General features: G+C 51.0%; 5 protein-coding genes and 1 pseudogene across 5 annotated transcripts; 4 read left to right on the top strand and 2 right to left on the bottom strand.

Moving 5' to 3' along the window:
• Nucleotides 1–2,445: 2,445 nt before the first annotated feature.
• SAPIO_CDS2422 lies at nt 2,446–3,237 on the top strand (annotated as a pseudogene; the record flags this gene model as incomplete).
• A 4,362-nt stretch (nt 3,238–7,599) lies between these two features.
• On the top strand, nt 7,600–8,893 carry SAPIO_CDS2421 (uncharacterized protein; the record flags this gene model as incomplete). The annotated part of the gene is made up of 2 exons (XM_016785447.1): nt 7,600–7,608; nt 7,724–8,893. The coding sequence occupies 2 exons, from the start codon at nt 7,600–7,602 to the stop codon at nt 8,891–8,893; spliced, it is 1,179 nt and encodes a 392-aa protein (XP_016644823.1).
• A 1,983-nt stretch (nt 8,894–10,876) lies between these two features.
• SAPIO_CDS2420 (uncharacterized protein) lies at nt 10,877–12,935 on the top strand (the record flags this gene model as incomplete). Its single annotated transcript, XM_016785446.1, has 7 exons — nt 10,877–11,050; nt 11,202–11,342; nt 11,456–11,726; nt 11,803–12,110; nt 12,173–12,322; nt 12,381–12,765; nt 12,820–12,935. The coding sequence occupies 7 exons, from the start codon at nt 10,877–10,879 to the stop codon at nt 12,933–12,935; spliced, it is 1,545 nt and encodes a 514-aa protein (XP_016644822.1).
• A 392-nt stretch (nt 12,936–13,327) lies between these two features.
• SAPIO_CDS2419 (uncharacterized protein) lies at nt 13,328–14,781 on the bottom strand (the record flags this gene model as incomplete). Its single annotated transcript, XM_016785445.1, has 5 exons — nt 13,328–13,647; nt 13,712–13,773; nt 13,860–13,977; nt 14,053–14,434; nt 14,560–14,781. The coding sequence occupies 5 exons, from the start codon at nt 14,779–14,781 to the stop codon at nt 13,328–13,330; spliced, it is 1,104 nt and encodes a 367-aa protein (XP_016644821.1).
• A 2,699-nt stretch (nt 14,782–17,480) lies between these two features.
• Nucleotides 17,481–19,581, bottom strand: SAPIO_CDS2418 (1-alkyl-2-acetylglycerophosphocholine esterase; the record flags this gene model as incomplete). Its single annotated transcript, XM_016785444.1, has 3 exons — nt 17,481–17,518; nt 17,734–19,422; nt 19,488–19,581. The coding sequence occupies 3 exons, from the start codon at nt 19,579–19,581 to the stop codon at nt 17,481–17,483; spliced, it is 1,821 nt and encodes a 606-aa protein (XP_016644820.1).
• Nucleotides 19,582–22,891: 3,310 nt separating this feature from the next.
• SAPIO_CDS2417 (Ribonuclease T2-like protein) lies at nt 22,892–24,196 on the top strand (the record flags this gene model as incomplete). Its single annotated transcript, XM_016785443.1, has 2 exons — nt 22,892–23,130; nt 23,209–24,196. 2 exons carry the CDS (start codon nt 22,892–22,894, stop codon nt 24,194–24,196), a joined length of 1,227 nt encoding a protein of 408 aa, XP_016644819.1.
• Nucleotides 24,197–24,834: the final 638 nt, after the last annotated feature.

Raw genomic sequence — 24,834 nt, 5'->3', positions numbered from 1 at the left:
GCAAAGAGTAGACGAAATTCGCCCACGTTTCTTCAACTCTCGGCTATCTGCAGGGTGAAAGTTCTGTATCCGTGTGTTTAGTTGCGGCATCGTCTAGGAACGCTGCCTGTCCAGCACCGCACACCGCTGGCTTCAACGAATTACGATCTATCATTCCCTGAATGTAATCACTGAGGCTCCTATCTATCAAATGGACCGCGGAAGGCTAGGTGATGAAACAAGTGCGCCGGTTAATAATCCCTATCCCTTTTCTTGGAGACCGAAGATGGGGGCGGTCGTCATTGAACAAGGGCTGCCAGGTCGCGTCATTCATGTTTGTTGCTAACTCAGACGAAAGCGGGGAGTGGTATCTGGGTATTAGTTGAGGAGACGTCAAGGAGAGAGCAGTATTGCGGTTGCCAAACTCAATCGGCAATGCGAAGAAGGTGAAGTCTCTGCGGGAGACTACAAGTGTATATTAATGTTTAATCATCACCTGCCATCCTCCGCGGGAGCCGCGCCTCATCATATCACCACACAATTACGATACCCAACCATCTCAAGGCCATATCATACCCAGACATCCAAGATGTAATTTGCGGCGGTGATACTCTCCTTGGACGGTGTTAGTTGCAGTTCCCGGAGCAAAGACAGTCCTCCGTCGTGAGACACGCGAACGTTACGCTCAAGCTGGAGGCCTGCGTAGATACCTGTCCCAGCAGTGACTGGGGATGCTCTCTGAATTAGTCAGTCAGTCTGGATTTTGTTCGGATAACACTTTTAGATAACACCTAAGAGGGATTCCAAACCTACTGGCTGACATTTATACAGCTCGCTTGTCGCTGCGGGAGAATATATCACCTGCAATGGATGTCCATAGATTCATCATCCAAGGTGTCATATTTGCTGATAGAGGGTATCAGCACTTACTCTGTATCGTCCTGGCTTCACCCATTACCATTTGCTATTCCTCGGTATGGGACATATGGTTTTCCGTCTTCGAGCCACAAACTCGGAGGCCAGTTGACCGCCTCTGCCTGCCTAAGGCTCCGAAGTTTCTTGCTGTCAGCCACATTCAATGCGAGCTGACAACATCAATCTTACGGATCATATCGCGCTATATGTCAGCTATGCGTAGCGCGAGGAAAACACCTTCGAGTATGGGTTACTCGGCACAGCTTAGCCCGCAGCGCCGAGGGCATGGCGCCGAAAGCAACTCGGCAGAAGCAAGTGAGCCTCGTCCGAGCAATCTCACTAGGATACGTTCATGGAATATGGCTTGAGCTCCAATAATTGATCTTCTTCTCCTTGGAACCAACGGTTGGTTGTAACTTGCAAGTTCTCATTACCGAAAACACGAAAAGAGTAAGAGCTGTGACTGGTGAGTAGGCCGAGGTTTACAGACATCCATCCGTCTACGGTTGGAATTCTTGCGAGTGTCCTACGGCTTATTTTCATGAAGAATATTGGTAGGAATTAGTTTAACCACCACACGGGTAACTGAAGAGCTTCAACAGTCTAAGAGGAGGACAAAGCCTTATGGAAGTATTGCAAAGTTGTGTTACTGAATTTCTGCCGGCATCATTCCAGTTTAAGGACAACCATAAGTTGAAAGAATAATTCTCGACTACGAACCGAAATAGACCATCTCAAGAGCGTCCTCTTGAACCATCTTAAGTTCCTGCCCCCGAGACGGAGATAAGCTAGTATGCGGGGCTACAACTTGAGCATTCCCAGAATTCGACCAGCACTGGCTGGTTTTCCCCACGCACTACAGTATCGACTTGGCCTTCATAAATGCTCCGAGGAGGTTTCTTTGGTTAACTAGTGTACGTTGCAGGAATCGACTGGGGCGTTTGGTGAAAGAATTATCAAGGCGAGAGTTCCGGAGCTTTTGGCCCGTAAAACGTTAAAGAGCTCCAGCGTACTAAAGAGGTCTCGGGTATTATCTGGGCTAGTGAGATAGATAAGCAGCAAACCTGAAGAGGCGGAGGAGTGGCTTGCCATGCCAGATGTCTGGTAATTATACTCAATACGCGGTTGCCACTGTGGCACTGGAATGGTGCCTCTTGCCTGGTGGTTTGCTTTCTTGGTGTGAGGGGACCGCCGGCTGATGCAACCCTGGTGCAATGCTGAGCCAAGGTCCAATGTTGAGCCAAGGACCGCTCTTCGGGCTTGGAGTCTTGGGCATTGCAACGAGAAGTTATTTTGCTAACTTTTTCTGGCCATGATCCATGATGTTTAATTTCACGACACGTGACGAGGCCTATGAAAACAAACCGGTCCTGGTTATTGTGTAGCACTCCTAAAAATCACCAGACTCGGCCAGGCCAGGGGTGTAAGACGCGGCGCAACAAATGCCCGACTTCTCTTCATGGTGCGAACGGTGAAGAAGACGCCTTCCCCACAACGCTAACCTCAACTCCTGCGAAACCTCACCCGATCCGGAATCCAGTCCCCTTCGAGATGCGACGACTCAAAGCGTTGGCCCAACTTCTGCTCGCCGGGGCGGTCTCCACCCTCGAATACCCCGCAACGGTTGAGCTCGACCTCGTTTTCCCTCGAAACGACACCTACAATAATCTAACATCCTTCCCTGTCGTCCTTGCGGTCCAAAACGCTGAAGCAGCCTTTGACTGGGGCTACACGTTTTCTTGGGATATTAGGGGACCTGGCAGCAATAATCTTGCCGCGACGGGAACAGTCTATCAGAGCGGCGACAGCCCCGTGCCTCCCGATTCCGTCGACAATGTGTGGGTCGTGTCGGACACTGCGGTCAATGTGACAGTTTTGAGAGCGGGGACGTACCGATTCGAATGGGAGTGGTCGTCGACGAGCTGTCTTGAGTCCGGAAACCGCATAACTATTCAAAGCGGCGTGTCAGCGAGCGGTAAAATGCATTTTAGCGTCGTCACCGACGGCAGCGGCGCCAACTTCACCCAGGCGGCTTTGACAGGCGAATGCCCAGTTTACCAAGATCGTTTCACATCTGGCCGGTCTACGGATGCCGGATGCCCTATCAGGACAGCTAAGGAACCCGACGAGGAGCCAGATCCGTGTCGAGCGAGGCTGGACGGCACGATGGCCGCATGCGTCGTGGCCAATTTGACAGGTGAAGGAGATGGCAGTGCATGTGTGAAACTGCAGGCTGGAGGTGGAAATGGAGCCGATAAGGATAATATGGGCTCAAGGCAGATTGGCTGGGATATTCTTACCCTCGCGGGAGCAGCCTTTGCCGCTGGACTTTACATTTTATAGCAAGCGCCTTGGCCTTTCATCACCCTTGGATGGATATCTCTGGTAGGCATATGAGCCGTATCATCTGGGTCCTGGATGGAAGCCAGGAGGTTTCTGCCCAACTGTGTGGATCAGTGTGGTGCTCAGGGATTTCGGGGACCAGTTTGGATTGTCCGACCGGGGAGCTGAGGGAAACGGGTCGAGACCTCGACCGAGGCCGATTGCGTGCGACATGTACTCGCTGCTGGTTGTGAACTATTCTTTAGGCTTGCATTTTAATATTACATGACTTATTCAAAAGAAATACATACACAGCCGTTCTCCGTCCGCCTATCCATGAGGTGGCCCGACTCCGACAGCACCCAATTACGGCCCCCTAAATATTGGGAATGTAATATTAGAGACGCAACGCCTTTCACCAGCACATTGCTTTGTATCCTCGGGGGTGGTGCGCCGGGTCGGGAGCGAGCTGGAAAGTAAAATCGAAAATCGAATTTCTCTCCCTTTAAATGTTGAATGGAACATCTCCCTTACGTGGGAGTGTGCTCGGAGTTCCAATCACATTACGAACAAGGTTGGAGACTGATTAAACGGCAGGGATGGTATGCCTTTTAACTTAGGTGGCGTTGGAAGTGAAGAACCAGTCAATATCAGCACGGAAACCATATCTATCAGAATGAGGCATCCTGATATTCAAACTCTTCTTCTGCACATGCCTGAATAGCCCGGGGTCCCTTGAAAGTATTGACGTGGCACTATGACCGTCCATTTGGCGACCTGGGATGGCCCAGTACATAATTGGGCATGAGCCTAACCCAATATTGTATTAGGTGTGGGACTACTAATCCAGTATACCGTTAGACATGACTTGTAACAGAATGTTGATTACTGACAGGGTGCCATAATTGCGAACGGAGAGGGCTCTCACTCACGTTCGGGATTTCATGGGGATTAAACCACAACCTCGACAACCCCGGAATACCTCTTCAGACAGACCCATGAACCAGGGCTATACCGACTCCGTGTTAGAAAAACGTGCATGACACATCACCCATCACCCATCGCCCATCGCCATTTGCTCTCAGAACTATGACACACGCACCTCTGCAGCCGCCCCTTTCTCGTAGTCTCGGAAACGGTTACCGCTAGTACAGGGGTTGTGTTCGACTTGAAAGTGGATTCTATCGGGGCCCGGACCGTAGCAGACGGGGAGATGAGTGAAGTTGCCATAAAACGTGTTCCACCAGCTTCCACGCACAATCTTGTATCCAGAGCGGGGATGAGGCCAGCCACCTGGTTCCTTGACGTTTTCGCCTCCATGATGCGCTTCGACATTCCAAAGATACTCTATCAGGAAATGTGAATAAAAGTCCTTTGGGTTATCATCGAGGGACTCTAGACACATCGGAGTTCAGGATCACTACTGCTCGTCTGGTCCAGCTAGCCACGATTAATGATGTGGGCCCTAGAGATGCCTAGGAACCACCAGAAACTCAACGAATTTGGTCCAACGAGCCCGCAAGTTGCGATCTTCATGCATGCAAAGTCTCCAACGACAGCTCACCACGAGGCCTACCAAGCAGAGCAGATCGGCGAATACCCAAACTATCTTCAAGCAAGTTTTTTCTTGCATGCTACTACGGCCTTTTCCCGCAACGTACAGGAGCAAGATGTGATACAAGTCGCAATGGATATCTTATCCCGCACAAGAGGTCGGCGAAGTCGCCGGGATCTACCCATTCCAACACACCGCTGCAGCAGGGGGGCCCACTACAGCGAACTCACTTGCCTTTAGCGTCATTGCTTCAGCTGATTTTGTAATTCCCTTACCACGAGATCTTGAATCGAGGTTGAAGCAACAACGTTAATAGGACAAAATAATCTCTCCGAGAGCCCGCGTTCTCTCAGTGGGCCCGCCGGTTGCGTGGGCTACAAAAACGAGACGGCCATACGAGTCGTTTTTCAGGTGCCAATGAAGCCGCCACTCGGGAAGTACTTAATGAAGGATTCCTTCGCGTTTGTCGGCGTGTAGCATAATACCATACCCGAGAGTCCCACCCCGGTCGACTTGAGAGAGTGTAGGGAGTGGGGACTTCGTCAAGTCCAGCGCGAATCCGAGGATCATTGCTTCGGGATCTGCAGTGTGTATGAGTATACACAAGCCGGTACTGCCGGGTCAACCATGACGATTTCTTTGCTCCCTCTTTTTACGGGGGCACCTGCATGCGACCAACCTATCGTGCTAGTTAGAACATAGAGAAACACTCTCCACTGTCGGGTTTACGTCACATGGCCTTCCAAGTACTAGGAGCAACATGGAATAGGCTTGCAAGGTAATTTTACTTTTGGAGGGTAATTCGGGGAGGATGACCTGCATCCTTTGGTAAAGGGGGAGGGAACAAAATACGTAAGGCCATATGCGTAAGATCCTTCTCCGTTTCATCTTTGTACGCATTTGTCGACGCCATGCAACATTGCATCACACCGCTATCAGATCTAACTGCAGGGAGTCCCTCTAACGCCTCACAGCACGGGCCGCCAGAGGGCACCAGTGGACCGAGGGGGTCTCGGGACCGGCCGCAGAAGACCGAAACTAACACGGTATGGCATGTGTTGCAACTGCCGGGCAAGCGAAGACTGACTCAAAGTCAACTAGAGAATGCCTGCAGAAGTGAGTGAATCCCGTCCCAGCTGAAAAGGAATGGACTGGTAGTGGGGACTAGTAAGGGAGCCCAATAGGAGTCTTCCAGTAGGGACCTACTGGGGCTAAGCGAGCCGAGGAAAAAGCACAGTGAAGCTGGGCAAAAGGAAGGGGCAAAGAGGAGCTCTATAATAGAGGCGGTAGGGCACTATTATTATTACTCGAGGACTAAAGTAGGCCATAATGGAAGGATTCCCAGGAGGAGTCAAGAGGAGATGAATCAGTGATTAGTGACACTCCAATACTACACTGCCTTCAGCTATACCTGTTTTACTGTTGCCCCATAGTCTTTGGCACGACCGCGTTTACACGACGATACCATGCTTCTTGTTAGTCGCCCCGGAGTTAATTATTTCCAGGACTGACCTCAAACCCACTGGCCCCTACGTCACTACTGAGGCACCAGCCCATCCGTGCCGTTTCCATGGCATGGCCCAGAGAAATATTAAGAGATTAATCAGGCTTTGTATGTCAATCAAGAAGACTAATGACAAGGTTCTCAGTCACCTTTGGGTTTCGACTGCGTTACATGTAAGATTTGACCGTTAGGCCAGAAATCGAGCAACATGCCAATCTTCCATAGAAGCTCACAATTTGGTGCTAAATCTGTCATTTCCGACCTTCCAACATTACACTCCTACTGCATCGTAGATATTCCCAGCTCTGGCGTTGAAAAAGGGAACCTAAATAACAATGTTCAATCTAATGCGACCACTGTTAAGAGCCCGGTCCTCGCAAAGGTCGGTCAGGGGCATCGCCCAAGCCTGGTGCAAGAATAGATGCCTGGCATTTGTCGAGATCTCTGGGCGTAATTCAATGATTGATGATGAATAAGATGGTCGCTTAGCTTCCCGGGGTTTATCCGGACTCTGCCTCATATCTCAGGTTTACAACGAGCGCTATGTTTACGACCTGGCGTGGTTAGCCGCCGAGCTTGTTCCATGGTTGGGTTGGGTCATCAAAGCAAAACCAGCAGCCGATTATGGCTTCCGCCCGTGAGGAGGTAAGAAGCACACTGGCTGTGATTGAAAGCCTTCAGCTGCCGCACCCCTCAAATCTATTACTCTCTTCGTTTGTCTCCGAGGCGCTAGATCCTCTCGTGGCAGCCCGCTATGTGAAGGATAGACTCTCGACGGACGGAGGTCGTTCCCTAGTTTCCGATTGGGTCTACATTGTTGAATCGAGTATGTCTTACGCCTTGGACTATTGCTATTTAAAGCTCGTTGGTGTGGGGTCGACGTGACGCTAACTTCACCAGTCACGCTAAATGCCACCCCGCCGCCACAACCGTCGGCCAGTACCACCAAGGAAATCACTCGACGCGATGGGCAAAGGTGTTGCGTGAGCGGAGGTGCTGGAAGTCTTTTAGACCCTCTCATAGTTGGTCCTATTTTATGTGTTCCTCGAGGGTGGCTGACGGAGAAGGTAATATGTTTGCTTGCTTCCTTTGACGAATCATCAAAGCGACTCTGGTGTCAGTCAGCACTGACGATGCTGGGCCGAAGCGCGAAATTCTTGATATGCTTCGGGCCTTTTTTAGCCCACCGTACCTGGACTGGTGGCTTGATTACGCCGAAAATCCTGCTAGGGTGCCGTCTTTTCGCAACCACTGGTTAATTCGGAAGTCCGTTTCTGCCGCATATGCGCGGGGACTCCTTCGGCTCGACAGATTGTTGCCATCAATGGTCGAGGTGAGTTGAATAGTTGAAACTTATTGCATCCCCCAATCCCACCCCCAGAAGCTTGGCCCCTTAATGATGCTTCAATGGGTCCCCATTCGATTTCCTCAACTGATACACTACATAGTATGAGGTTCATCATGTCTCCTTAGGCCCAGAGGAGCCCATTAACTTGGAGGGATCCTACCCACTATTAGGCGATCATTCGCGATCCGGCCTTGCAAAAGTCGACCCTCGGTTTGTCGACACCCATGCTCGGCTGAGCCGTAGCATGCGGCTTATCGAACTTGCCGGGAAGATAGCGCCAGAGATTCTGTCGAAATCACCGGAACAGCCAGATGATTCGCTACCGCAGGCGCCTCCTCGGGAACAACGAAGGTCTCTATCCCCTGGACTTCAGCCGGAGAAGAATCGACGCTTCTCTGTGGCGAACGTCCTAGGTTCCTGCCTTCTCCCCCTTTGGCTCGTGTTTCCGAACAAGGTTCGAGCGATTGTCTATAACGCATTACGAAATCTCGGAAAATACCTCTACGGGCGCAGTGATTCCTTGACGGTCCAGCGGTTGCCGTTTGGCCTTTACTTGAAGTACCATGGTGATCTTCCGCTGTACGATAACGAAAGGAAGGCGTTACAGACCGTTCGCCAGCATACGACAATACCGGTTCCGGCACCGCTTGATGTGGTTGAGGTCACGCCTGAGGACCCCAATGACCGATACTCCTTTTCCAACGGCTACATGCTCATTACTCGGGTCCCAGGAATTCCGTTATCCTCATGCCAGGACATCTTATCTGACCAAGACTTTGAGCACATCGGTTACCAAATGAAGGACTACCTGTCTCAGCTACGAGATATCCCCAAGACGGTCAATCCCGGGATGGCCATCTGCAACACCCTTGGCGAAGCGTGTAGGGACGCCCGTGTCTGCGGAGACGCGCCTGTTGGGCCGTTTGCGGATGAAGCCGCTTTCAGCCAAGTCCTCCGTTTCTCCGATGATCCGAGCCGTCGTGGGCATCGAATTTTCTTCACGCACGCTGATCTTAACCCGCGAAATATCCTGGTCGACAGGGTCGTTCGTCGGGACGGAAGACCCGGGTGGCAGATATCCGGAATTGTGGATTGGGAGATGGCGGGCTACTATCCCGAGTACTGGGACTATACTAAGGCGCTCTTCGAAGGTTTCAGGTGGGGGAATCGGTATACAAATTGGGTTACTGCGGTGTTCTCGGCCTTTGGAGACTATTCCAGAGAGCTTGATGTTGAAAGGCGAAGTTGGGAATCCGGGGATGGTGTTTGAGGCTTGAACTGATTCGTTTCCCACGTCATGTTACGTAGTCACTTAGCAAAATACCCGACATCGATAGTTAGTGTTTATTGTTTATGATCACCGCTGCGGACATGAAGGAGTGATAGTTAGATTAGCAGTTTAACTTGTTCCAATCTGGGGCAAAGGATCTGGTGCCAAGCGTATTCCCGACATCGGGACGAAGGGGTATACAGTGCGCGTTTCTTCATTTAATGTCACTGCAAGGGCGCAGTGCAATTGCGGTCCCTTGCAGAGGAAGAGACTCTTGCTAAACCGAATCTGCCCGAAGCCCGAAGAGGCGATGCGATCGGAAGTTGAAAACGCCCATCCTGACTATCCCACATGAGTTATAACGTCGCGGTTCGGTTCAGTGCCGGCCCGTTTGCGGCCCGTACTCACATGGTAACATTCCATTCCTCCACAGCCGCGGCGATGACGTGGAACCCTTCGCCGTATCCCTCGCAAATCCTCGCGGCTCTCGCAGCTAGGCTTTGTTTGAGGCTTTCGCCTTCTTTCGCTAAGGGTTCCCCGAGGCACAAACACAGAAATGTGCGAGCTCGGGCAACATCTAGTCCCACTAGTTCGACGTGGAGCACGTTCGTGTCTTCCTCGAGAACAAATCAATCCCAGCTGGGAACTTGCCAGTGATGGTTAGCTACTAATATCCACAGTATTTTGACACACGAGGCCGGTCTAACCGTCGGACGTAGGGATCGAACCGGCTAGTGGGAGCGTCGGGGGACCTCACAAAACGGCCACATGCTAATCAAACTAAACCTGCCTGGAGGCCCTGCTGGGGGACTGTCGTCCAAGCCGAATTTATCTCTTGTGCCGCATGCTATGCATATGTGATCTTGACCTCACAAAGCTGAGCCTACTCCTCCGTGGCACCAGAACTCCAGCATAACTCATCCGCATCCAGGAACTCGAAAATCGAGTCAAGAACGATCTGGGTTGATTCGTTATATAAATTATGTCGCCGAACCTTAGAACAAACCCTTTTAGGCGTAACCTGACAAAGCCCCAACTCGAGGCTTCTGTTCTCCAATTTGAAGTGATATTGTTCTATCAAGTTGTCTAACCCCAGCATAAGAGGCACAAGGATAGGGGAGGTCTCGCTGCATAGTGATCGAAGTGAAAGTTTGGCTTACTGGCTGCCAGATTGCATTGGCACTTATCCCTCTTTGGAATCGCTCACCTTCCTTGCGATATTTCAGGATTTTCCCGTAAACGTTAATAGTAGGCAGCGGCTTCCCTTTCTGGGTTCCTAGTGAAATGGTGCCTCTGATCAACGGCTCCGGCCGTTTTTGCGCCTGCGGAAACAGACCTCCCAACGACGCCCGATCGGTTATTTTTATGGTCTCGAAGGAGGTGGTTCGTTTCCAAGTCACCGTCGCCTTACTAGAGGTGTCCTGATTCGGGCTAGCTTACCTCCCGGGCCGAGCACGGAGTGCTGATAAGGATCGGCATCGTGCCTCGGAAGCGGGGTAAGCGAGTACTAATAGTTCGCCATCTCCGGGCCGGCGGAGCTTTGTCACGGACATGATCTCCAATACCTTGCGTTATCCTACCTTGTTTGGATCGAGCTAAGTTACTAGGCCGTGATGCTTATGGTTCGAGTGGGGACTTTTGAGAGGACTTCATTTCTTATTCATGGGGTAAGAGGGGTAGCCACCGCCGTGCCAGAGCCGGACGAGTAGTTTCTCGTTTCCAGGCAGTTGGGAGGCTTGGCGGCGGGGTTGTCTAACAATACAAAAGGTCCTGTGAACAGAGGACGCGGGTATATTTAGTTGTCCTATCATCCATCACTTCTTATCTACGAAGTAGTTATCTGACCCCACGCCTCTTATCTCGCCCCCTGAGAAGATATAAGTTTGGCCTGCGAGCCTGTGTCGCTCAGGACTTGTTTTGTCCACCTGCATCAAAATCCAACATCTCGTCGTTATTCAACTTACATACCTACCCGTGGGAAAAATGACTTGGGAGAGTTTGGCCGCCAAGAAAAGGGCAAGTGTCGTTGACGCCATTCCACCAGAATGGCGGTTAAAGGAAGTTCCCTCTGGAGACTCTGTAATGTCGGTACCCAAGGAGAGCGGCATCCTGAGTTCAGAGGAGTTAACCATCACCGAATCCTCTGCTACCGACCTTGTACGAGACCTAGCTGCCGGAAATCGTACATCGGTAGCTGTTGCAACAGCATTCTGTAAGAGGGCTGCCCTAGCACAGCAGACGGTGAGATCCCATTAGCTTCTCGGCGATGAAAACTTCGGATTCCTAAATGTATTCTGACAACGAACAGGTCAACTGCCTTCATGACTTCTTCCCAGACTATGCGCTTGCTAGGGCAAAATACCTGGATGATTACCTCGCCAAACACAAGAGACCGCTGGGGCCCTTGCATGGGTTGCCTGTCTCCCTCAAGGACCAGTGTCGTATCAAAGTTAGTCCGCACCTCATCTTTCACTTGCCCGCATTTCTCTCTTTTCCCAGACATGGCACAAGGAAAGTGGAAAAAAAAAAAAAAAAAAAAAAAAAACTGACGATGAACTTCAGGGATTCGAGACAACAATGGGATACGCCGCGTGGATCGGTAAGACGGACGAGGAGAACTCGGTTCTTGTATCCCTTCTCGAGAACGCGGGTGCTGTGTTCTACGTCAAGACTAGTGTACCGCAGAGCTTGATGACATGCGAAACAATAAATAACGTGTTTGGTCGGACTGTGAATCCGCGAAATAAAAACTGGGCCCCCGGGGGTAGCTCTGGTGGAGAGGGTGCCATTCTGGGCTTCCGAGGAAGCGTACTCGGCGTGGGAACTGATATTGGTATGTCAGATATACCCACGATGTTCCATCCACTGAGGGATGACGTATGCTCAATGTTGCGTCAATATGAATATAGGTGGATCCATCCGTGTACCGGCAGCCTTCAACTTTTTGTACGGCGTTCGTCCCAGCCATGGTCGCTTGCCATACGCCAAGATGGCCAACAGTATGGAAGGGCAGGAGACAATTCACAGTGTTTGCGGACCTCTTGGACACTCCGTCGAGGACTTGAGGCTCCTGATCAAGGCCGTTCTCGCAGAACAGCCGTGGAACTTCGATTCCAAAGTGGTGCCTATGCCATGGCGTGGAGCCGAGGAAGACGCGGTCAAGGCAAAAATTGCATCCGGCGGCTTGACGCTAGGATTTTATTCATGCGACGGCAATGTACGCCCCGCCCTATCTTCCCCCGCTTTTAGGTGCAAGTCATTCTTAACTGGTATCACTAGGTCGTTCCCCATCCACCTATCCTTCGAGCGGTCCAAACCGTCGTTGAAAAGTTTAGGGGCGCGGGACATACCGTTTTGCCTTGGGAACCATACAGGCACCCATACGCGGTCAACCTAGCGAACAGAATTTACGCTGCAGATGGCGGAGCAGTAAGTTAATACGAGCCGACTTGGCGCCTCGGGCCACGAACTAAGAAGTTGAAACCAGGATATATTCGCAACGCTCAAGCTCTCTGGCGAACCTTCAATTCCCCACATTGCCGCGCTCGTTGATCCGAACATGAAGAAGGCTGATCTCAACGAAGTGTGGGATATCCAGCTCGAGAAGTGGAATTACCAAATGGAATATCTCGCTCGGATCCGAGAATTCGAGGCGAGCACCGGACGAGAGCTTGATGCTATCATCGCCCCTATCACCTGCACTGCCGCCATTCGACATGACCAGTTCAAATACTACGGATATGCCACTGCAATCAACGTCCTCGATTTCACCAGCGTTGTTGTCCCTGTCACATTTGCCGACAAGGCCGTCGATGTGAAGCCGAGCGATTTCGAACCGTTGACAAAGATTGATGCCGCTGTTCACGCAGAGTGTAGGTATTTTTATCCTCATATCATAACAACTTTCGCTGATATTTAATCGCCAGATGATGCCGCCGCGTATCATGGAGCTCCAGCTGCTGTGCAGATCATTGGGCGACGCTTTACGGAAGAGAAGATCATGGCCATTGCTGAGGAATTAGGTCGACTCTTAAACCAATAGTGGAACCAATTCCGTCTGCGGATATTAGCGAGTATCAGGAGGGTTGGGGAAAATGCTACAGGTAGACTTAGTTGAGACGGATTGTTAAGCGGGCTTGCTCATGTCATGCCGGTCTCGAGATTGGAGAACAGAGTACTTGGACCAATGCAGTTTTACAAGCTTACGAGATAGCTTTGGAGGTAGTTCTTTAGCCGTGGAAGAGCCAAGGACGTTGTCATAGAGACGAGCTTTACATATACCATCACCAGTCAGGCTTGACAAGTCGCATTCGTATCATCCGGCCGTGAAACCTTCTGCGTTGTAAATCATTAAGATAACCAGAAACTAGAAACATCAATGCCCTCAAACCATGAGGCACTGAGACTTAGCGACAGATTCCTCCCAGACTAATATTAATACTGCCACGCCTCATCCCTTGGTGAACCCAAGTCCGACCTCGACTTAGGGTGCTCGCTCGAGTCTTTTATCTCACTGGTGACCTGAACAACAGTTGTAAGCTTGATCTTGTCACTTTCGACGTCTAGAACTTCGTAGTCTCGCAAGCCTTGTGAGATGTTGGTCTTGTTGTTAGTGCTGCGAAGATATCCGCCCTGAGATCTGGCCTTTGAGGCATTTGGACTGCCCAGAAGGGCACGCAAGACAGGGATTGATGCGGCGATAATACACACCGCTCCTTCGGCGATTCCGAGGATGTTGAGTGGGGGAGTATTGACTGCACACAGCAGGTTAGTTGGGAGAGTTTTGACGTTCGTCCATGGACTCCTTGTGTCACTTACTCAGATCGTCGCTGGTAATGGCTCGCATGGTAATCACTTTTACAATAGATGTGAGGCCGGCGCTATTTATTATCTTAGAATGACCGGGCTGGATTGGGTTACGGCTCGGCGCCCTTGGCAGAACCGGGTGGCAGCGATGTTGACTTACAATACACCCAAACTCATGCAGATTAAAAGGCCAATCTGTTCCTTGTAGTTCATGGATTGGCGGGAAATCACCCACCAAGGGATGATGGCAAGAACGATATCGGCGAGACCAGACCAGACTATATAGACAAGCAGTTATTTAGCAGGCGCAATCCAAAAGTCAGTTACAGAAGAGCCAAGGAGCTCTAACACACCTGATATCCAACTGTTGTAGGCAACGATGACCTTTGCATCCCAACACGTCCCCTCCACTTGCGTGTCCCAGACCTTTCTGGGCGGGTTGCACTGTGTCCACATGAAGATGGCCGCAAGAGTCAAGCCAACATTAACAGTGACAATGATGAACCAAATGAGCCCCTTGATTTTCGCTGTTGCGGCGGTCGCAATTCGGAGAAGGGTGATAGCGAAAGCGGTCTTGCTCCAGGCTGCGGCCCAGATAGACCAGAAGCCCGTCATGTACATGATGAAGAGGGTTTTGGGCCAGTCTGGACTTGTCATGTCGATATCCCAGCTATGTTTGCCAAAGCCCATGGTGGTGGAGATGGAACCGAAAATGCAGGAGATGAGAATGGTGATCTAGTTTATAACATCGACATTATTAGGTCAGTTTGAACTGTTCAAGAATGGGTTCTCTCTTGCAAGTCGAACGCAACTGATGGAAAGGGGAAGAGCCTCGCATGTTGGAAATATTGAGAACATACCCAGGAGGCACCCATGACATAGTCATCCCACCACAGCCCCCGCTGCCTCGTAATCTTACAGTATACCCTCAGGAAGAAGAAGAACCCCGAAAGGCCGGCCAGGACCCAGATGACGGCATTGAAAGTGGTAATCAAGTCATCATGAGGGTGGTTATCCTCAGGCGACGAGGAAGTGGTTGTGGTAGTAACCGACACCTCCGCGGTTGCGGTAGACGAAGCCATAGAGACAGAGAAGGCTCTGTTGTGGAGTTGGAATGTTGGAGTCTTCGTGGTTCAGCGATAGCTTTGTGGACCCTCATTCACGGTACTAGGCCGGTATTTAAGCTCAAGCTTGCTCAAGGCCCAGGGGTCATTGAATACCGGCTTTGCCGGGGAAAGAAGGGGGGGAAAACGTCGAACGGCAAATGATACATGCTTCAATGTATTTTTTGGGCCCGCCATCTTGGGAGAAAATCCACGCGTCTATCCCCTTTTTGTACGGCCTCGTTTAAGCGAGCGATTTGGTGAAGGGAGGGACGGCTCGAGCTGAGGGAACTTGCTCGATTTGGGCTGGTCCGGACGAGGTCTGAAGCTTGCTGGAAGCCCAAGCGTTGATTTTCGTGCCCTCCCTCGCTTGCCTGCCAAACCACACAAACCCAACAACTCCCCTGCTAGGTCGTCGCACAGACATCCCGTTCTCGCCTTCGTGCATCTTCCCCGCAATCCTATACATCTCTTTTCCCTTCTTGTGATTGATGGGATCGCGGGCCTCTAACCCGATTGAGAGCGAGATTGGCGATTTTCAAGGTGTCATGAATTTGCACCACACACACCTGTCTTGCTATAACGGAAGGTTCCTTTTTGTACCGCTGAGTATTCCAAGAAAGGGGACCAATATAAATGAGAAGAAGGTTGGTAGAGTTATGTGCGAGTGCAGAAGTCTACCCTTGAGGCCGTACCTGCAGCAGATTTCCATAAATGTTTTACTTTTTTTGGCAGTTCTTCACGCCAAGTTGGGTGAAAGGTGGGATAGCGGGTTCCTGATTCCAGTCTACCAAGCCCAAAGGCAAGGCACCAAACGCCATGAGCCGTGATGATTTGGGCGGGAGTGCTACCGTGCCGTCTCTCGTCCCATCGCGGCCAGCAAAGATCTGGGGTAAATCGTAGGAGTACCAAGTACAAATTAAAGGTATTGATCGTTCTCCCTCTCTGGATAGAAACCCATGAACCAGGTTGGGCCACGTATTGAAGAGTTACACTACACTACGAAGTACCGAGTAGACTCATGCCGTAACTTCAACTGCTCGGCCGATGGGTGTTCTATCGCGCCGCCAGCCCCCCCGGCGAGGATCGATGATCGGTACCTGGATGTACGAATTCCTTCCAAGAGACCCAAACCATCATTTCTCCCTCTGGGCAACGTGCTCGGACGTTTTGGAAATGAAAAACCGGGGTTGATCGATTGGTGTACGTACCGAACTAAGCCACAAAAGAATTAGCGAGTTTAAGGAGCATTGGGCGAGAACACCCAAACTTCGCTTCGCGCAATTTGATGGGTGATACCTCAGTATTGACGAAGTACCGAGCTCAAGTCGGCGCACAGAAGACGGAACCGAACTTATACAGGGAACCTGGTCGATCACAGCTCGAGCCCCTGATTCCCGCGGCTGGCGGCGTTCTTGATATCGATGATTCTATCGTTGAAGTGCGAAGTCGATGGACATCATTTGCGTAACAGTGGTATCATATCGACATTTCCGTGTCGTTCAGGCGATCCCGAGTGAATGGCTCGAGCAGTGTCCGGGCGGGAGGTTCAGGGTCGTTTACGAAGCGCTCTTGCGCCACCCCGGGCACTAATACATTCCCAATCCTCATGCATCCGATTTGCTGGTGTACACTGTAAGGAAATGAAATCGCCAGTAAATTATTGATGGCACTAGTCCCAACCCCGACATGATCATCCGAGCCTAGCTATGCAAACTTGGAAGCAGTACGTGCGACAGGAGCCCCGCTGCGGCGAGAGGTGTTCTAACGTTTCGCCATTGCCAAGTTTACTCCTGTCTAGTGCAACTGTTTGAACCAAACATGATGTAAAATACACGCTACGTCAATTTGAACACCAAGCAAGGCGGGGAACTGAACTAAAAAGTGAATTCAGACGGAGTCTCCCAAGTAATAAAGCCCTGATTCTCTGTATCATATAATCTTCACCAGTATGTCGCACTTTCGCTTTGGCCCAGATTCGCGTCGTATTATCAGAGTCCTCTTGAGGGGAAACTAATAAAGCTCCCACTCCGGCACACTGGCGAGCATAAATAATCAAGATTCAGCGCGGAAAAAAAAAAAAAAACAAGTTAATGTACAGATGCCCCGGCTGTAATAGAACACCATGTCAAGATCCCTGCACCGGATCTACGGGGCCTACTTATGGTTAGGGTTGTAAGGTGCCTACGGAGTATTATGGAGCAAGGGAGGCAGTCGATCAGTCACTAATACTCCGTAGGCACCTTGCAACCCTAACCATAAGTAGGAGGGTATGAAGACAATTAGCCACTAAAGAATCTTGGACGGCAAACTAGATACAGAGGTAAAAACTGTGATGTATCAATTGATGCGTTTGCCTTCGAACCCAGTCATCAGACCGATGGTTCTCGGGCTGTCTCCTCGGAACGTGGCTATGCTGGACCAGCCCTCTTCCATCCCTCCTGCCAAATAATGTAGAGACAAGGTTTCCACGGCAGGGTATACTGCATAACGTTTCGCTAAGGTGATCTAGGATCAAAGTGCTTCGTATGATAAATAGAGTCTCAAAAAATACAGTGTCTTGCTAACTTTTGTCGGTCCCAGCCATCCTACTAAAATCCAATACCCTTTAACAACTCATGAAAGTCTCGTCACTCCCGGCCCCCAGATACCCAGGTGTTTCTCTGCCATGTGCCCGTTCACTTGGTTCGTTCAAAGCGCCTAAAGTCGGAAATACCTGATGGGGGGAAGGCAGTGGCCATTGGGACGGCGACTCTGTTCCCAGCACCGACAAGGCTGCATGAGATGTTTCGGTGGAAACGCCTGGCCCGGGGTCGCATGTGGCCAGCCAGCGAACTGGAACGTTAGCCAGCAGGTTTGCATCCTCAGGTTCAGCCATCACCGGCCAAGAGTGGGAAGGGATCAATTGCAGCCCGGAGATCAAACTTGGACCTTTCATTTTGCACTTCTGGAGAGCGTCATCGCCGGTGGCTTCGGTGGCATTCCAATTTTCGTCGTTTCCTCTAACAAACCCAGTGAAGAATCCACCGGGGGATTTCCGTTCGCTTGCCGAGTACAGAGCGTGAGTCCTAGAGGGTTTAGCCCTAAGGGCTCCGTGAAGGGCATCCACAACCAACAGATCCTCCAAAGCTTCAGCCTTGGAGAAGGGTGTCTCTCCTTCATTTGTTTCCGATAGCGGATCCACGTTGTTTGTGGCCAGAAGGAGAATCACCGCATTCAGCCGACGGCGAGAGACTGCATAATACAGAGGCGTGCGCCCAAATTCATCCTTCCTGTCAGGGTCAACAGGGTGGAGAGTAGGTTGACGTGACCTGCCTAAAAGCACTCGGATGACCTCCTCGTGTCCGTTCTCTGCTGCCCATGACAATGGCGTCCTGCCAGAGTTGTCTTGAGAATCTGGGTCCACTTCGGTGGTTTGGAGAAATACCTGCAAAACCTCGACGTGTCCTCTCTCCGCGGCAAGGGATAGTGGAGTTCGGCCAGACTTGCTATAGCAGTCGAAGGGACGAAAGTGGGCATCAAGCAACCACGTAGCTGCCGTACTGCGATTTTGAATGGCGGAGAGGTGCAAAAGACCCCATCCTTCATGCTCTTTACAGCTGCCTCTCCTGTGGGTACACCAAAGATTATGCAACCTTGACGAAGCCTCCATCGAAAAGTCGTCCCCCAATTCACATAGCGTTAAGACCAATGATAACGGCGTTGAAGAGGTCGAATCAGCCCGATGTAGGAGGCATTGTCGGTTCTCCGTTTCGCAAAACGATTCCAAGGCCTTGCCGCAGCGCTCGAGGAGGGCCCAGTGAAGTGGAATCCTGCCGATGGAGTCACTCAAGTCGAAGCTCGCACCAGCTTGAGCAAGTGAGCGAGCGGCGGAATCGAGACCCTTTGAACAAGCTATATGCAGAGCTGTGCGTCCAAGGGCGTCCTGAGTGTTTACACCACTCCGCTTGTAGAGCCCTTGAAGTCTTTGATCGTTGGACTGACTGAAGGCCCAGAGTGGAGAGTCCGAGCTGGGCATTTCATCCAGTATAACGTGGAGGAGTGGGCGGCCAAAGCCGTCGGCTGTGGAGGATATACCGTCAGCAACTCCGTCTAAGAGAGTCTGCCAGCCTATGCCGAAGGTTGAAAGAACTGGGAAGGCGTTTTGGCCCGATGAAAACTCGGAAGGAAGTTGACATTTTCCACTAGCAGCGGCGGCTCTTGTTAGACTTTGACAATCGTTGTAGTATTCGAATATATTCCGACGCAAGCTATCACCGGGCTTCTCCTCCTTGGACTTCTCATGCTGCCGGCGCAGTATGAATTTCCTCAGGGAGCAGGCAGCGCCAAAGTTCCCAATTTGCCTTGCCATCTCCACAAGAGACGGCAAAATGAGATCCAGGTATCCGTCGTCCTTGTTCCCTGCTACAGGCAGGAGCAGCACTACCGTAGCGAGCAGCGATAGCGTGGCAAATTTGATAAAAGAGGACCGGGAGGTGAGAATTAGGTGATGCGCCACATGGATGATACTTTCTCTTTCACTGTATTGGGCGCGATGCAGTTCGTCGAGGATCCTTTGGTACGGGGCGCTGTACCCGTCATGAGGTGACAGGGCCATTCCATTTGTATTGATGAGATTCACTTGTCGCTCAGACCTTTTTGTGTCAGTGACTTGCTGACCTTGGATACGCGTTAAGACGACTTACAATTCCATGAACTCTTGGAATTCCTCGTCTGTGGTGCTGTCACCTGAGCGATGGAGAGAGACGACATGTGGAAGGCGTCCACGAGCTCGCACATTTTCGGAGCAGGGAAAGCCTCTCTTCACACATCGATCACACTTCTCATCCGGCCAGACCCGGTTGACAGGAACACACTAGTAGGGGGTTAGCGGGAAATAATATAGGAGGTTCGTTGGAGACATGAGGGTTGCTCTCACTTTCTGCTTGTCCTTCCGGCATTGAATACACTTGACGTAGTTCAGCTGACGGCTCTCCTGCGACATCGCGAACCGTCACTGAGCAGACCATTTGAAACGAAATGACGAGAAGAAGAAAGAATAGTTGCGTGTGCGTGATTGCCGTGGGGAACCTGATTAGCATGCTCTTTTGAAATCATGGACCACAGAAGCTGCCTTGACCTCCGCACATATATATGACCGAGGATCGAGTCGCCATTTCGAATTTCTTGACGTCGTGAGAAGGATTCTTCACACACTTCACATCGCAATTCACCCCACGCTCACCCCACGCGTCGCACTTCAATCGCATTCATCTCGCACTTCCCTCGAAGCTTATTGGTTCTGGAACTCCCAGTCCAGCACATCCCGCCCACCCCCTGTCCAGTTTGGGAAATTGTGCCCCTTGACAACGCAGCTTAACAATAGAGCGCACGTTAACATTGTATTTTGCCTCAGGCGAACCCATGGGAATGGCGTCAGGAGTTATGCAATGTGGCCTCGCCTTGTTTTCCCTCCTCGAATCAATCGCACTGCATTATCGGGCCTGCATTACGAAGTATGCTCTGCGGAATGTCGGTGACGAGGACTGATCTAGAACTCAGCCCCTTGGTCCCTTGGCCTTCTCCACATGGACTCGCCGGTCCACCCCACGTCCAATAAACTATGTATTTGTTCATTGGACTACTAATCCACCCCACACGTGCGTCTTAGCCATCTACAGACTATCAATACACTTTGAAACTTTGAGTGCTACATACATCGTAGGCGTACATCCGGGAAGACGCTCTAGTAGGAAACAGAATTATTTCGAAAATTCGGCAGCTGTCACTCAATTGTTGTGCGTTAGTAGTCTACGGTGAGCCCTCATAAATGATCAACCACATCTGGCTTTAATGACTGATATCTCACAAACTCATGGAGATCAACTGATATAGGCTGATTCTAGCTCATCTGGATATTGGCTAGGGCCGGAACAGAGAGTTCAACATTCTCACCAACGATCTGAAGTCGCCACCGTCACTGCTAGCATATGACTCCGCATACGCCAACCAGCAGATAGAATACGGAGTACACAGGCGTCCTCATCGTCATCACTTATTATTAAAATATTACACTCTGACATGTGCAGTGTAGGTGACTGACTGTATCTATAAAAAATGCGTAACAAAAACACTTGAAAGGCCACGAAGTCGGTCTGCACTTGTCTGCCGGCTCACCAGCTGCACGTCATAAGGGCGCTACCTTGCGGTAGTAAGGTCTCCATCTGACCCCGGTTGCTCATTCGAGGTTGCAACAGAACTACTCCACTAACGGAAGAAGACTCGGCAAGACGGGTGAGCCAACTCACGAGGAAGAGAACAGTCTAAAACATGGCCATCCCACACGGAATACACAGTCCCGAATAGTAGACCATGCTTGTTAAAAGCTCTGTATGGGTCCGATGTAAATAACAACGCAGCAAGTTCAAGGCGGTCTTGGGTGAGACTTGGTAATGCGATCTCCCACCAGCAACTACTTGATATGAAACACCTTTATCCACCACAAATCGCCCCCAAGTCCGCCGAAAGCCTCACGAGTCACCGGAAGCTTCCTTTTCCAGGTCCTCTCGGCATTCGTTTGGAGCCCTCTTTTTCACCCAGAGCACCTCCTGCACACGCGATAAAAGAAGTCCATAAAGTTAGCTCTAATACGTCTTTGGGTGTTTGCGGGAGCGAGTAGAGACTTGTACCAGAAGCGAACCAGATATTGAGAAGCTCTGTATTCTGGGGCCTATGCTTTGAGATTCTGGAGAGAAAGGCTAAAAGTACGATTGGACCGGGCGCGTCTACTATTACGTGCAAAGGGGGTTTGGGGATGGAGAGAGAGTGGCCTCAGAGCTCTGAAAGTGAAACGGATCATGAGATTCACGCGCACAGTAGACCGTGTAGCCGGACCCTTCTACCGTAGCCGCTGCGGACCTTGTTAAGCGGATTTACGGTCGAGTACAATAAGGAGTTTCCACAATCTCGCGAGCCCTTTCTTGCATCTGGCGCTCGCTCCGGTCGGGTTGCGACTTCAACCGCAACGATGCGGCGGCTGGAAAGAAAACTGCAAATTCTGATTCGGAGTTCTACTCGCAGCTAAAGAAATCGCTCTAATGTGACGACGTCTTGGTCGCAAGAGTAGAGCGGCTAATGGTAATCTGCATCCGGGGCACAAGAGGCGCAAGCATAATAATTAATATTCAAGTTAATAAAGCAGTTAGAAACGCGGAGTTGCTGGAGGTAGCCTTTGTGAAGGCACTAAACATGCTATACCTTGTAGCTCGCAACTTGTACGGGGACAAATGTGAAAGTACAAGTTGAGTGCCGCTTTATATTTCTATTTCATCGGACGCCGGTTCTCCTGCATCCATGTGCCGAAGCAACAATCCTCTCAACGCCTCGGCGCGGGACCCAGTTACTGCATCGAGCGATGAAGTTAGCGACATCGGGATTAAACGTAAGCGGTAGCAAGGGTGGGGAGGGGATAAAAAAGAAAAGAAAAGAAGAAGAAGAAAAAGATGGTTCGTTGTTGGCATTCAGCGCCTCGATGAACTCGCTTGACAGTCAAGTTGATGATTGGATGATTGATTCGTTTGCAACACGCGGGTCCAACTATCCTAATGCAGGAACAATTCCATCTTCCATTTTAACCATAATTGGAAGGACGGGCGGTAACGACTGCACGTGGGTGAGCGCTGCTTCCTTTATAGGTGTGCTTTTCGCAACCCTCCTGCCGGTCGATCCGGGGGGACAAGGGTCCCGGTGCAACGTTGTGGTTAATATAGCGTCTGGGTCCATGGACGGAACCAAACAGGACTACGATTGACATCAACACGTGCTGCACCAGCTTACTCCCTTCGGTGAGCCAGTTAGGCATGAAAACACATCGCGGTATGCAAGTCATTCCTTGTGGTCGAATTCTAAGATTAATCATAGAACTTTTGTTCCCGGTCTTACATGGCTGGTCCTACGATCTCGAGAAGGCCAAAACGATCATTCAATTCGATGTCAGATATTTAGAGGCAACAATGTCCCGGCGCCACGACTATGTGTGTCATCCTGGGCAGCTCCCAGTGCGATCAGACGGAGATAGAATCCAACTTTGTCGAAATCAGCTTTGCCGAAAATGCAGTTGCGACACCTTATCGTCGGAGCAGCCTTGGCTGTTGGCCCTTCTCTGGCCGCCAAGTTGAAGTCCAGGTCCGTCTCTTGCCCCGCAGACGCTCCCCTTAGCTGCCAGAACACCACCGCCTACGACAATACCTGCTGCTTCAATTATCCCGGTGGTCAGATCCTCTTGACCCAATTCTGGGACACCAATCCTCCTACGGGACCCGAGGACTCTTGGACGATCCACGGACTTTGGTATGACATTTTTTTTTTTTTTTCTTCCACCGGTCGCAAGACTCTGATTGCGATGTAACACCATTGACACGAGAATAGGCCTGACAACTGCGATGGAACTTGGGAGCAGTACTGCGATCAGAACAGGCAGTACAGGAACCTTACTGCCCTCCTGAACGCCAGCGCACCATGCACTCTCAGCTACATGCAGACCTACTGGAAGGATTACCAGGGAGACGACGAGAGCTTCTGGGAGCACGAGTTCGACAAGCACGGTACTTGCATGAGCACGCTCGACCCGTCCTGCTATCCCAACTACCAGCCGGGCCAGGAGGCTGTCGACTACTTCAAGCGAACTGTGAAGCTGTTCCAGACCCTTCCCTCGTACGATTGGCTCGCCCAGGCTGGCATTGTGCCCTCTGACACGAAGACGTACACGCTTGCCGAGATCCAGGCGGCGCTCACGGCTCACCATGGACATAATGTCATCATCAACTGCAGTAGCGGCAAGCTTAACGAGCTTTGGTATCACTTCAACGTTCGAGGCTCCATTCAGTCCGGTGAATATGTCCCTGTGGACACTGTTGGCTCGCCATCGACCTGCCCCAAGACGGGAATCAAGTACCTCCCCAAGAAGATCTCCACTTCGCCCGGTACTTCTACGACTACGAGCAAGACGTCCACGGCTCCCGCACCCACCGGAACTGGCTCCTCCAGCGCACTCTCCGGCAAGGGCTACTTCTACGTCAGAACCGCGAGTTCGTCCAGCGACGGCTTCCTCATCAGCGGCGGCAAGTGGTACAGGAATGGCGGCACCCCGGCCACGTACACCGCCACGCCCAACGCCGACGGTTCTAGCTTTACCCTCACCACTAGCAAGGGTAAATGTGCCATCCAAAGCGATTCGTCGTTGACTTGTGCTTCAACCGTTTCCAGTGCCTCTTCTTTCGGTTACGATGGCACCTATCTGACCTACGAGGGTTCGTCAGCTTTCTACGCGACTGAAACTCCGAGCGGCACCGCTCAAGGCACGGTTTACACCACTCCCAAGGACGTTTCTTTCCAGGCTTACTGGTCTGCTCTATAGGGGTTGAGTATAATAAGCTGAGCCGTAGGAAAAGCAAATCGTGGGACCGAGGGTTGGGGTTAGCGCCGATTACCCTACTTTTTCTTCTAACTCATAAATCATTATCGTTAATTATATTGCCGTTTATGCAATTCATATTTTCTTCCAAATGGACCTCTTAATGGTGTCAGATCGTTCAACTTTGGCCTTTCGTGGACATAGATTTAGAACAGCTTTCAGAACCCGTCAACCCCAGGCGCCGAGAAAAGCCATAAAACCATGGCTCAACTTTGGAACAGGAGCGACATCTATAAATGCCAGTCGCGCGTGCCGGTTGGAAAAACCTAATACCAACCCACCACTACGCAACTGCCTTCAGACAATGCCACCGCCGAACGCGCAGCTTCACTCAGCTGGGTAGGGTAAGGAATGGGTCGATTTCTGCTGACAATGCGAGTGAGAAATGGGGATTGACCTGGTTTAAAGGTGGAGACCGGAAAGAGGTCGTAATCTCCGCTCTCCCCACATCCAACCCCTTTCGGCCAGTCTCCGATTCTCAGGGAAGCCTCCAGCCACATACAGACAGTCGACTAAGGTGGTCCAGGCCTGGAGATGCGGGAAGTTATGTTATGGAGCACAGGCGCTGTTTTCTCCATAAT

This window comes from Scedosporium apiospermum, assembly GCF_000732125.1.
Source record: "Scedosporium apiospermum strain IHEM 14462 chromosome Unknown SEQ_SAPIO_0086, whole genome shotgun sequence".
NCBI classification, from domain to species: domain Eukaryota; kingdom Fungi; phylum Ascomycota; class Sordariomycetes; order Microascales; family Microascaceae; genus Scedosporium; species Scedosporium apiospermum.
The sequence above is the reverse complement of the archived record's forward strand: the minus strand, read 5'-3'. Positions and strand labels throughout refer to the sequence as shown.